The sequence below is a fragment of the Pygoscelis adeliae genome, unplaced genomic scaffold (assembly GCF_000699105.1).
Source record: "Pygoscelis adeliae isolate BGI_AS28 unplaced genomic scaffold, ASM69910v1 Scaffold67, whole genome shotgun sequence".
Lineage (NCBI taxonomy): Eukaryota > Metazoa > Chordata > Aves > Sphenisciformes > Spheniscidae > Pygoscelis > Pygoscelis adeliae.
Window position 1 is genome coordinate 1,292,885 of NW_008825271.1, and position 14,830 is coordinate 1,307,714.

Here is a 14,830-nt window from a genome sequence, read left to right on the forward strand (position 1 = left end):
TACAGCTGTCTCTCCAGACAACTGCTCAGTCACACTAGCGATTTACTAATCCAGCTCACAGGGATTTCAAATATTGAGCCCTGTTATCATCCTACCGCTATCACAGGAGCCCAAAGCAACATCCTCATCTCTTGTCCAATAATTGGGGAATGACAAAGGACGGACTGAGTACAAAATCATATTGGACACAGGTGGCTTTCTGAGTCATCAGGTTCTCTCTAATCCCTGCTATAAAATAGGTAACTTTTTCAGGTGTATGCATGTGCTGAAAAGGTTATCCACACAACAACCTATGTTTTACCAACTAACTGCTGTTAGTTGCACGGAATTAAACCAAAAAGCAGTATTAAGACGTCATAAATAAAGGCTATCGGTTTGGCAATAACTTCAAAACAGCCTGCAAAAGAGGGAAGATGTAGGCAAAATGTGCCTGACTTCTCTACCATTTTCAAGAGCCTTTACTTACAAAACGTATAAAAGCTAAGTTTATAGCTTGAAGTCACTAGGCCAACACAAACCATAGCAGCTCAATCGAAAATTAAATGCAGCATTTGATATTCTATGTAAAAAGAAACCAATAAAAAATTACAAATTTCTCATAAAACTAGGAAGCTATCAGGGTAGTATTTCACATGTCTCTGCAGAAACAACAGCAGGAAATCTGTTTAGATGTCCTACCTTCTTGAACTGCCTGAAATGGATTGTTGCCATCCACAAATGTCACTGAACACGTGATTTTCTCCGTTTGTAAGATTTCATCATTCTGGTTGAGATCAGCAACTGCCATTCGAAAAACTTCCTCATCTTTTTTGGCAGATTCATCAAAAATCGCCCCTGGGGGAAAAAAAAAAAAAAGAACAAAAATCACGTTGCACCTTTTACCTGCAGTATCCCAAAGCATTAATCATAAGCACTTAGGACATTTTACACTATAACATCATCCCTTCACTCAGCCCTGAAAAGCAGTTCCCTCAACACAGAGCCCAGAAGCTACTTCACAATATACAGAATTTCTACATTTTGACATAATTTAAGACATAAATTGGAGAGAAGCATTGATTCCAGCTAGAAATATTGGAGAAATCTAGTTAAGCACAAAACAAATTATCTGTATAGGAACATGGCCAAGAAATTAGAATTTAATTAATTCTAATTTAATTAATTATTAAATGGCACCTATTCCAAAGGTGCCATTTAATACATGGAATGACTGCAACGGGCTAGGATATACATTTAATGTCATATCTAGTGACAATTAAAAAATAAAAAGTTCAAATGAAGTGAGAATAAGCCTAAAATGGTAGCAGGACTGGGAAAATGAGTTAGAATTGACAACCATGATCAATAGACAGGTCAGCAGCTGATATAAACTATTTCAGGTCTAATCCCTATTGGATTTGTAAAACAACCATTCCAGCTAACTGTCTGATTCTTGAAGTCAGTAAATTAACTTGAAGCGGTTAATTAAAATAATTTCTGCCTTTATAAATCTGACAGAAAGTGACTGTTCTGCCTTTTTCCCCAAAACATTCAAGCAGAGCATCGTGAAGAGGAAACCATTAAACTCAGGAGAAGTTGGCAGAGTGAGGGTGTCCAACCCTTGCACAGCCAATTCTTCAGGTGTGTTGAAAAAGAACTCCAAGGCTAATCCAGAGGTTTTAGCTTTTTTTGCTTTCTTTAAACTATAGCATCACTTTAAGCATCACTAATTTCCTATTATTTTACATTTGCTTCTTGTATGAACTATTTATGTAGAGATGGCTCAAATTACACTGTTATAGTCCTATGAAGAATGCTATATTGTTTAAAACCCTCAAAAATCAGGGCTGTTAGATTTTCAAGCACCTTTAAAGCTTTCATTTCCAGGCAGTAGATTAAAGAGACAGAAGGGATGCTTCAAAAACAGACTTTTGAAAACCGTATTTAATCATTATGAAATTTCTTCAGTTTTCAGGCTTATTTATTCTTGAGTGTCTGTTGTCAATACAAAACTCAACTAAGGCAGCGTACGTGGCAAGGCAGCCAAAGATAATAGAAAATGTGGATCACCGATGATTTCAGGTAAATACCTGCAATCAGTACTGAAAAGAACTGAAAAAGATTCATTTACAGGAAACGGCTACTTTAAAAGAAATAAACTTCATACACAGTGTTTATCGTGTTTTTCCCACTGACCTCCAACACTCGTCTCCCTGCCAGCATCACTCATCCTACATAAGCGTCATCTCTTCCTACAATCTGACCGCTTTGACTCCAACATTTTCCCTCCCTAAGCTGCTGCCATCTGGAACAGCTGTTCTTTACCTCTCCACCTCATTCACCTGTCATCTCTGCGCAAACCTCAGCTGAAAACATTCATTTTCTCCCTTGCCCCCATTTCTATTTCCCTTGTTTTATCTAGCTCCGTAAAGCAAAGCCGCACGTGACTCAGAATATGCTTGGTATGCAAGATGCTGCAAACCGTGTCTTCTCCACAAAGATGACTATTTGTGTATCCAGGCAGCATTTAAGGGTACAAAAGACTTTGTCCAATGATACACCTTAAAGCACGTTTGTTTCTAACCTCATGGAACAGTTCAAACCAAACCCACATATGCTGCATTTTTGGGATACACCTATGCTGCTGATGATGACATAGCCTAGCAAACACTGTTAATAAACACTTGAAGGAACAATTTTATATGGCTACTAAGTAACAAGGTTAAAATTAGAAGGAAAAAAAAGTTGGAAAATAATGATAGTAATTAGTCAAATTCTATCCCTGTGGAGTAATTCTCTAACAAATGCCACACTAGAAGGAAGTGAACATGCACAGGTTTCGTGCACGCTCACAGGGCAGCTTGTTGACTGTGTTGCAGAACAGCATGGCCAAACAAAGATCTTCCAGCCAACACTGCGGAGTACAGCTTCTTATTCTACAGCTGGGAAATGTCATCTTAAGCCTGGCTTTGTCCCCAAAAGAATCCAGGTCATTTATTGAGTAGAGAATACAGAAAAGTCCAAGTTATCTAGTGTTTCTTTTGCATGTGCCAACATAAAAATCCCCGCATTTGCCAGTCCAGCATCAAGTTTCTCAACAGATGAACTTTCTTGAGAACCTTTCTTGTTTCTTTCACACACAGATAACCCTGATAAACTCCTATGCTTTTTCTCCCATTTCTCAGCCTGACACAAATCCTACCTCCAATGGCATCTGGACATATAAGGAACCAGCTTAGATGAAACTCCATGCAGCCTTCACAAATGACGCTCTTTCTCACTGTAGTACAATTGCTCCAGTTTTGCTCTGATCACTGCTTAGTTCATTTATGACTCCATGTATCAGAGGCAAATTTCAAATTTTCTCCTCTAACCAATACTACGTCTGACATTTTAAACAAGCTACCTCACGGAAACGAGACATTACCCATGCTCTAGTGTAGGAGTATCTCCATAGGTAAAACAAATAAATATATAGGTGAATTGCAAAAAAGTTGTAACCATAGTTCTCGTCTGAGCATCCTAGCAGGAATTAGATTGTCTTCCTTCAGAAACTAAGGCCTTATTCATTAGAGTATCTAACTTAGCTACACAAAAAAAACCTTTTAAGATATAATAAAGATGACACTGTTCTTTTCAGGAGATGGAAGTGGACAGCAGCACATGCATTACACTTAAAACAGTGATAAGAGAAATTTTATTTCATAATTGAGTCTCAAAGTTTAATTTCAATTTTCAAATAAAATTGGAAAAGTAAAAAACCAAACCAAAACAAAAACAAACCACAAAAACCCTAAATCATTTTGAAATTGTTCCTACTCTCATATATACATTTTTAGGTCCCTGTGGTTTATTTCAACTATATTCCATGTGTCTATATATCTCTCTACATTACAGAAGTGAGGGGGTTATTATTTTTGTTTGTTTTCTAAAATAAAAGCCTTTTCAATGAAAAGGTAAAAGGCATTTTTTGGATTGTGCTAACATTGCTGGAATACTTTCCTTTTCCTGTGGTTTCAGGAATCATCCTCTGGTTGACAGGAGTGAATTTTCTGATGTGAAACAAGCCTATTGAAATTTTTACAGCTAGCTCAAAATGCAGCCCTAACTACTTCTGTATTAGGTATGATTTTCTTTCCTTGCTGAGACCTGAAATCACACTGAAGTTTTGATGCTTATTCTTTCAAATATAGTCTTTTAACCAGGTCAAACAAACAAACAAACAACACAAATGAACAAATAAAGGGTATCACACTTTAAAATTACTTCTGTAGTGAGAGCTACATGCTCTCTCATTTCCTCATGTACAGCTGGCAAAATAAGAGAACTGGAATGACTGCAAACTTATTTGGAGTATGTGTCCAAAATGAACCCTTTCAGCTGTAGGAAAAATTGTTACAGAAAGTAATGAACAGCTGAGGAGAAAAAGCAAATTATTCCTGCAGATACTGTTAGACACCCGCTTTCTGGAAAATGATCCAAGAAAACTATTTACAAAGGAAAAAAGTCTTTAAAATTATACAAAAGTAGATGCTGTTCGTTTCTCTTCTGCCCCCACTGCTCACCTCAGCTGAAACAGGTCTCACACTAAACATGTCATTTCTAACTATACTCAAGGAGTATTCCCATGATTGCATCAGGAGCTGACATGCTGACACAGCAACTACTTTGCACCAGTTTCCCCCCACTGTTTTATTAGCATGTCATTACTTTCAGCTTTATTTCAGAATCTGGATGAGGACAGCACAAATGTAATTCTCTACTGGCTTTTTAAAAACCCTCAGCACATCAATAATGTCCTGTAGCTTAGCAGAGAATTCTTTGTGTTTAACTCTCTCATTCACACTCAACGATGTCACCAGAAATCTGTCAATTTAAATGAATATAGACCAAATCATACAAGTGCTCAGTAAGTTCACCAAGTACCAACGACATCATTAGAAAGGCTTTTCAAAGATCACTTGTCCTACTGACCCATACATGTAAAAATATAATCCAAATTAGGTATTATCAGCTATTTCTAGAGTAATTTGCACAGTCTGCTGGAATCAGCCCAGAAAACGTAAAAATGGGAAAGAAATGCGTCATGACTGCAAGGATGAAGTGTGAAGAGATTTAAACCAATGTTCATCTTTCTATTGACTAAGAAAGGACAAAGTCCACTGCTTGCAGTGTTTTCAAGTATTATATTTTTATTATCTACGAAAGTTATGACATTTCTGGACCTCAGTGCCCCATATTAGTCTCAGGAAATTAAGTACCTTGTTTCAAAGAGGAGGGGGAGTACATAGATTAAATGTCATTGTGAATTGAGGTCACGGTTCAATTTCAACACATAAGTTTGATTTTCACTTTATAACGTTGCACACACACACCTCACCAATAGAAGCAATATACACTTTGCCCAATAATTTACTAGTTCACAGGTCCAGGAATGTTTGGAGAGAAAAGGAAGAAAAAGGGGAAATGTAAAATGCAGTAACTTTTCGAGCAACTATCTGAAGTTCTCAGTAGCTGCTGATTCTATGAAAATTCTTTGTCCCATCGATATTGCCAGCCTGTTCCAGTGTCTGAATCCAATTCCACTGTATTTTCTCAACTGCTGCTATTACATCATTATTCTGAATAAGAAACTTAATGCAGCTGCTGGCAGAAGGATGGCCATGCTGTTAACACTCAGAACTGGAAGCTGAGGGTTTTGAGTCCTCATGAAAAAACTCATCTGAGATGTCCTGCAGGGCTATGAGTGCATCACCACAGGTCTAGCTCCCCCATAAGAAATTAGGTTAGGAGACATCAATTTCTTGGGGTTTAAATCAATGAGACTGATATTTGAGATGCTGACATACATTGTAGAATAAAATCCCATGTTATATCTAGGCCATATGAGTGTCTGGTTGGGAAAATTTTTATAGAATCCATTCATTTTTAACTATAACGGCAAATGCCTGGCTATACCACATACTATCATGTCTGACTGAATGAATATATACATACAACTGTAGAAGGCCAATTATATTACAATGAAATTATTGTCAACAGGAACAAGAGGGACTGGACGCATTTGACAGTCTGGCTGCACTCATGTAGGAATTTAGAAGGTCACATACAGAGACCTTCCCTTGCATATGCAGCTCCCATTATCATGGTATTCAGCACACACTAATACAGCTGGAGCCTAAATTTCACTTGTGACACAGAGCTGCTGTTAAGTTTCTCTATTGACTGAAAGGCAGCCAGGTATGTGCAATCACATCTTGATTTTGTCAGCGAAGGGAAAACATCAGCATGTTTCACCTTTCTCTTTTAAGTTGACTAAGTTTTAGAAACCCTTTAGAAAGGGCACAGTAAGCTTGATTTTTTCGTTGCAGCACAAAGGGAGTGGAAATCCTCCATCACCTCTGCATCAGGAGGGAGTTTCCAGCAGACGTGTCCTCAGCTACCTCACACATCACACTGCAGATGCCAGGCGTGGCACAAAGCTTAGCTGTCAAGCCCCCCAGCCCTCAGGGTCCATGGCTGGCTCACACGGGGCCAACGTGGGGCTCTAGCTCAGGGCAGAGCCAGTCCCTCGCATCTTAAGACATCAGCCTCATGCATTTGCTCCCCAGAGGCTCCCTGCTCTGCACCATGGGGATCTCAGCACCAGAGTGCATCTAGACCAAGCTGAAATTTTTGAAAACACTACGTTTGTTCATTTTAATTTTTCAAGACTTTCACAGTTCCCATGATGATGGTGAAAGAGACAGCAGGGTAGGCCTAGGAGGACCTGTGCCAGCTCCTTCTGCAAAGAAAATAATGTCCCCCTGTCCACCAAACTGTAAAGGCAGGATTTCTCTTTCTACTTTATATATCTTGTATTTTTACAAGCACAGCTCAAGAAATTGAACAACATATCAGCACATATCTTTCACTAGTTATCATCAGACATGTAAAAGAATATTAAAATAATCAGCTTAACAGAATGTATTTGCCAACACTAAATCTACACATACATATGGAAGGTCCACTTGTGACTTTAAGCAGCACATGTGAGACCAGAGGATCCGTAGTGACGTTTCTGGATTACCACTGATGCAAGAATGCTCAAGCGAAAGAAGCATCAGGCCTACTGTCATTTTTTTTCAATGGACTTTTGTAAAGGTCTACTTCTGATAGAGAAGTGTCGATATTTTTCCAGGCCATGCCATAAGCAATGCCAGTTTCCCTGAGATCACTGACAGTGGTTGACCATGCATTACATACGCCTGCATATAGGTTGCTGCTATCTCCAAAACACATTCTTTAATCAACCACAATTGCATCCATTTTTAATCTAATGAAAAAAATAGCAAAATTAGTAAATACACAGTCCACACCTAATCAGAATACATGAAAAAAATGTACCCCAAAACAAAAAAACCCACATTATTTTCAAGAGAAGCCACCCTCCCTGCAAATCTTGCCATCTTGTCCTGCAATCTGGTGAACATATACAAGTGAATTGTATGTTACTGTTATTTAAGGAATTAGAGAAGCTACCCTTTTAGTTGGACACAACAATTAAATCAAAGATTAAAGAGCTGGACTGGAGAATGAAAGAGTTTTCCACCGTGTTTCCCCATTCACACCCAAGTTCAGCAAAAGCTTTGTATGCATAATCGTAACTTTAGGCATATGAATAATCTCTCTCAAGTCACACCTTAAAATGAGACTCTTTGCTGAGCTTAATATGGCGCTGCCAACTTTGTATGGCACCACTTATTCTAACCACTGCAGAAGGTACGCCTGCTCACTCTGGGAGATACACCATAAAAATACACAGCCCATTTCTGTTCCTTTTTTAAGTGATTAGCCCCCTGTTCCCAGTGCAGCTATATGGCTGCATCATGTAAACGATGCAGCAATTCCTTCTCTTTGTTGCTTTTTGTTTTCTAACTTTAAATACTTGAAACAAAGCAGTGAATGAGGAATTTTACAGGTTTTCCAATCTGGCAAACTGCTAGAGGCAAAGTCTGTTTCAAATACAGTGAAAGTAAGAAAAGTGCAGTTATCATCTAAACACAGAAAAGTCTCTCCATTCTTCTGCTGAAGCACGGTTGTTTTTTAATGTCCCAATCTCACAGTAAAACAACCAGTATAGCTCTGCTTGTTTCTGAAGTCTGTTATTTGTTTTAAATGATTTGACTACAGGAGGGTATTCCACTGTATTATACCTTTTCTTTTTTTTTATTTTCTTTGTTTTCTCTCTAGAGTATACTACCCAGTTTTGGAAGTATTAAGGTGGTTTGACACATTGACAAAGAAAATAAAGACTCAGCTTTTTATGAGATTTTCTGAACAGATTTACATACAGTGACAGCCAATGCTACAGGTATTGTATGTCAAACCTATTAATTATAAAGCAATAGAGAATTTCTAGGAAAGCTGAAACACAAGCCTGAAGGTATGGAATCAATTGTCTTTGTGTTGCCTTCATGAAATTTAATTTTAATACGTTTAGAGGTAGTCTGGGGTCAATTCATTTGGCCACAACAGGTGCTGGAGATCTGTGGAGCTCTTAGGAAATTTTGAGAATTACTGCTCTCACAGTTTGCAGTACTAGTACACACATTGGATTTTTTTTTTTTTCTGCTTAATTCTATTGCAACATTCTGGATACACATCACTGTCATTGGGAATTATGTTCACATTTGGAAAGAACAGACTCTAAGATTTTACACTGTTTGTTGGGCACGGATGCACAAGCATGAACACTGCAATCACCATAGATTTATTTTAAGCTCATCCTGACAGACATTTCTAATTGTGCTCAAGTTCTAAACCACCATTTTACACTTACATTTAATACAACAAATGGTACAATTTGTCAAAATCATCTGCTGAGTCTTGTTAATCTCATTAAAAAAACAGCTGTCATTTGCCAGTCCCTTTTTGGGAAGGGTTATTTGTCGGCTAGAGAGTACAAGGAAGAGGAGGGCAGAAGGAGAGGAAGGCAAAACATTGGGGTCCTACTAAAAAATGCATTTATTCAGGTGTGGGTTTTTTCTATGCAACATATAATCAAAGGCATCTTAAAAAGGCGATTCTAGAAAATCTCCTGGTAAATAATAAAATCCCTTCTCAACTGCTCTATATTCTCATTAACTTAAGTGATCCTTCCGTAGAAAATGAGTGTAAAAACTACTTTTATCAAAGGAATAACAATTGACATACATCTTGCATTTTTTATAGCCAACTAACTGATTGCACAAATTGCAGAGCCACAAAGAATTTGTTCCTGCAAATTGAAAAATACTGCACAAACACTTGTTGTGGCACTGGAGACTGCTATCTACTTCTGTAGATGCAGCAGGGCACAACAGTATCATCATATAAACAACACATTCTATACACAATGTACCTTTCACAGGGTAAGAATTAAGATATCTTCTAGGCACTGTTCCACTATAAACTTGATGTGGTGATTAACTGCAGTGATAATACCTCCACATTCATTATGCAACAAATGAGCTGATAATAATGAGAAGCTTTTCATGTTTTCTATCACATCCATAACTATCAAGTTGGGGTCTAGCTGTGAAAAGCATCTGGTTTGGTAGATATTATTGCCACATTATTAATATCCCATTAGTGTGGGTGTGATGATCATAAATTTGCTGAATAGTATCTGCATTCTTGAAAAAAATATTTAAAAGAAACCTTATAATGTCCATTCAGAGCTTGCTTATATGTTGTTTTAGAACCAGAGCAAACACTGATTCGATACATTATTTTGTCATTTTTATTAGTCCCTACTTGTGAATGCAAGAACACCTCACAAAGCAATGTCAACAAGGACTGCATCCTAAAAACACCCTAAATTGTTGTTAAGCATTTGTCATTGCTTACTGTCTTCTGCTTTCATACTCATTGCTCTGCCTCTACATGCAATTCTGCTTTGTAATTTTTGAAAAACAAACTAATGCTTTAATTGATCAAATGCTGCAGACTGCTAGGTAGAGATGGAGGGAAGACTGATGCCAAACCATTTATTTATGACATGGAGCAGCTGCAGCACCTTACTCCACTAGCAGCTGAACTTTGTGGAGAATGAGATTACCAATATGTTAGAGATGTTGTTAATACACAAACATATGCCTACATACACACACAGACATAGAAGTGCTAAGATTACAGTGTGATATTTTTCTGGAGGGCATTTTTCTGCTTTCTTCTTCCTATTTCACTTTTAAATTTACACAAGCTTTTTGCTCCAAATAGTTTAACCATTTCATGCAGTAGAGCAGCCTGGCTTACAACACGGAAACACAGGTTTTGACACTAAAGATTGCCATTGGGAGGGTATTACAGGAATAAGAGGTTATTTCTTGAGCACCACAGAATCCAGCCTTCTATTCATTGTAAAAAATAAGACAGAGAGATGCTGAGTCAGCATATCATAGACTCACAGAATGGTTTGGGTTGGAAGGGACCTTTAAAGATCATCTAGTCCAACCCCCCTGCCACAGGCAGGGACATCTTTCACTAGATCAGGTTGCTCAAAGCCCCATCTAACCTGCCCTTGGACACTTCCAGGGATGGGGCATCCACGCCTTCTCTGGGTATCATAAAGAAGTACAGACAGAGACCTGTTAAATATATTGCTTTTACAAATCTATCTGATCCCAGGCATAGTGTTATGAATGCCACAGTCAAAAATTAAATAACAACAGGGAGGAAAGCAGCAGTGAAAAACTGTTTTATGTGCCTGTCTAAAAATGCAAAGGCTGGCTCTGAAATTAATCCTTTTCTTAAACAGCTTTTCTTTTCTATTCTTTAGAGCAGGTTTTTATTCTGCTGGAGGAGAGGCATTCAGCAAATCTACAGGCAAACACACTCTTTGAATGGTAATGGGAGAAACCAAACAAATTAGTCTCATTGTCATCTAGCCCATTTTCTCACCAAGGCAGGACTGTCCTGTAGAGTGCAATTTACATTCCAGTTGAAAATTAACATATGCAACATCTTTCACTCTTATGTCACACAGAGGGTAACAAACCCGGAAGCAATCGGCTTCCAATTTCAACACAAAAAATACACACAAAAATGCCCTAAGAAATAGCCACTTTCCAGAAGGGTACAAATGACCCTGCTTCAACTAACATGTTTCTTATTTACTTCTCAGTAGACATTTTGCTGAATTAGTGTTACTCCCCTTAATTGTAAACTTTGTATTTTATCATTTTGGTAAAAGGACAACCCACGCTGCTCTAAAATTTGCTCTCCAAATATTCAGGGCTATGTGCTCAAAATGACTTCATGATCTTGGATGTTGAATACTTAAATTCCTCGCCATTTTTTATAGAAGATAGTGCCATATCATCTTTGTAGTTCTTACTCGTGTTAGAGAGAATAACTTCTACTTTCACAGCTCATAATTTACACGTGTGTATTAAAAAAATAGACTCTCAGAATATAACTCACAGATAAGCTGAGTTAGACTTTTTATTTCAAAAATTTCACCCAATAAATTCTGGTAATGATCCTTCTATTTCAGAAAGGGCAAAAAAAGAAATGGAGAATAAGGAAAGCTTAATGTCATTCTACATGAAACACACCAAATATGACCAAAAAGGTCTGCTTTAAATTCCGTCAATTCCCTGCTGCAATTTGACTTCATGCTTTGTTTTTAATAGCCCTACAGTTCTTCAGCAATATAAAGCTTTTTGAAAATTATAACGCTGTCACATGAAATGCCTGTGAATTTACATTTCCCAAAGCCTCACTGCAAGTCAATTAAATGAGTCGAGTTTTGCTAAAGAGTAGTTTCCAGGGTGCAACATCTGTCTGTAATTTTTTTTTTTTTAAATTAAGTCATAATTTCTGATTTTAAGACAGAAACTGTGTGAGGAATTAAGAACAGCTGTTTCTTCCATTGGCTTCTATTATTTTTGTGCTCTTAGAAGGCAAACTTAAAAGGTAAGAGTGAGGCAGCAGCGGAGCTATTTCCATAAACTGGGGATGTGTCAGACACCTCTTTCAATCCAAATATTCCCTTCCTCTTTCCAACTTCCTAAGATAGTGCTATACAGTAGGCTACTTACAAACCTGAGGCTGAGAACCTATTGCTCTAACATTTAAAGAAATAACCATAGAAGAAATAAATGAAGCATAATTTCAACCTCCAGCTCCAGTCCACAGTTGCTATAAACTCAAATCACCCCAAGTTCACAAATATTTTTGAGAAACTAGCCTGACCTTTGATTTTTTTAATGAAACCTAGAACCACACATTTGGTTTAAGTTATCTCCTGTCAAGAACCACTTATAAAAAGCCATATGGAAGTGAATAATTATATTCCCATTTTAGAGATTAAGGAATATGAAGCAGATGTACAGTGACTTGCTCAGACACTCAGTAATTAGTTGCCTGTCAAAATTGGAAGAATTTAATAAAAAACTGATTATTCAAAGTACCTGTCTTTATTTCTATCACTTAACACATATAATCTTGGAACAGTGATATTAAAATCACAGTAAGTATGCTATTATTATAGATCCCACCTCATCTGAAAATTTCATAGGAAAAGGGGCTTGGGGTTTTTTTGTTTGGAGAGGTTTAGGAGGGGAGGTTGTGGGTTTTGGTTTGTTTTCTTGGTTTGTTTTTTTTTTTTTGGGGGGGGTGTTTGTTTGTTTTTAAGTGTAGTGGCTGTAAACTGAAGGTGACAAAAATCTTGTGTCTAATGTCTTGAAAATCGCTCTAACTTGAATAGACTTGATATCCAGTAACTTAGGCAAAGAGTTTTTTAAAAAATTTTAACATCTTATTGAAATTGGAAAAAAAATTGCAAGCTGGAAAGTAGCTAAAGAAAATAAAAGTTAAAATTATACAGGAAAACCAAGAAAAAATATTGAGTCATTAACCATATTCAACTTTAAACATGCAATGCAGAAACTGGAAAATGAATTTAAAAAAATTCCAGAAGTGATACGTGTGGCGGGATAAAAATTGTTATTATTGCATGATCTCTACTGATCAATTCAAGTTTGTGAGGAGCCAACCAAAGTGAGAAGTACTTTGGCAGCAACTGGTTGTAGCCAGCTGATCATTTTGAGAAAATTTTCTTATTAATTTACAGAAGTGATAAAAAAGAACAAGCAAAATCCCCACTATCATAAAAAAAATAGATTTTCTTTTTCGCAAAACACTAATATAACCTAAAATAGTTCCTGTTACCAACATCCTGGGAACAGATCAAGGTTTTGTTTTCTTTGAGTCAGCAGAACAGTACCTGTAAAAAAATGTGCACTTTATTTTCTGTCACATTTGGTAAGTACCCAAGTGATGAATGCACAGGGAAACCCATGTGAGAAGCATAACCTTCATAGCATTCTTCTGGTAGTCACTTTTAATATTAGCAACTCTCCCAGCTCACTAGTTTACAAAAAGACATTTCTTATGAACTATTTCTGCAACTTTGAGAAAACAGCCCCAGTAATCACTGTATACAGAAAATATTAACATTAAAGGAAATTGGGAAATTGTTTTACAAAGCAGGACATGTTATGTTCAACCCTACAATTCAAATTCTGCCCTCCTTTGCACTTAAATACTTCAGCAGATATACTTAGCTCCATTTTCCAGTTACTTCTGCTTTAATCAAGTCCTTTTATCGTTTGGGAAAAGATGAGTAAACTTAGCTCACACTGACTTTGCCTACAGGCCTGTCACATGATTAGACATAAAGCTTTAAAACTTGTCTACAGGTTTTGAATCTCATTATTACTGTATCACTTAATTATTACTGCATCTCAAAAAATTAATTATTACTTTATTATTACCAATTAATACAGAATACCTTGAGTATATTGTGGCACATTTTATCTGAGAGAATGTTGAATTAATTTGCCAAATGACTCCACAAGACTACACCAGAATTCTACCTAATATAAATGCTTCTTGCACCCATAACTCCTGGTACTTGATTTCCTTACCAGAGGTTAGTAAAAACCCTGCAAAATTAAGCACTGCTACAGGGATTCCCCAGCATACTGTTCCAAACACAACTGGTCTCTTAGAAGATTCCCCCCCCCCAATATATGTCTCTTGTTGGCCTGTTTCCAAGCAAAAAGAAGATATCTAAATATTCTATATTTAATAGTAACAGAAAAGGCATTTCTAGGAATTAGATCGCAGCTGCAGGCACGACTCCAAATTCCTCATTTTTAAAAGTGTATATTTCTTTACTGAAGTCATGATTTCCCATGCTAGATCATCACTGTACAATCTTTTACTGTTAACAAAGTAAAGTTTACTGTAAGATAAAATTCCTGAGGAAAACTATACTGCCCAGGATTTGAGAGCTATGTACATGCTGCATAACAACAGAGTATGTATACTAAACTGGCCCTTAACGAAGAGGAATATTTACTGAAGAAATGGGACTACAGCAAGTGTTCACATCTAGATCTCCTCTTCCATGTCCTGTGTTCCAGATATAATGCAATGCAAGTCTATACTCAGATACGCAGCTCTAAAATCAAATTAGAGGTTGCAATCCACAGTGTCATGAGCAAAATTCAACTTCCTTCCTCTTGGGGGGGGGCAGGATCAAAACTCAAAAAATAGCTAATACTTTACAGAAAAAAAAAATATTCACTGGATTGACAGGGCAAGCAAAAAGTATGTCTCTGATTCTTGGATTGTAGAGGATTTTCTTTCAGTATTACTCTTCCAGCCTCTAGTCATCCCAGTGAAACATCTCCTGATGGTTCCTTTTACAGGTTGAAGAAAAATAAGCTTTGCAAAACATCTTACACACCATTCATACATAAGCATTTCCACTTCCCCACCCCCCCCCCCCCCTCTTCTTTTTTTTCCTATCACATGA

At 37.1% G+C, this 14,830-nt stretch overlaps 1 protein-coding gene across 1 annotated transcript in view; it reads right to left on the reverse strand.

Moving 5' to 3' along the window:
• Window positions 1-14,830, reverse strand: part of GRID2 (glutamate receptor, ionotropic, delta 2) — a 749,749-nt gene that overhangs the window by 598,894 nt on the left and 136,025 nt on the right. Inside the window, 1 exon segment of the mRNA XM_009329760.1 lies at window positions 679-834. Coding sequence (XP_009328035.1) covers window positions 679-834 — 156 coding nt within the window.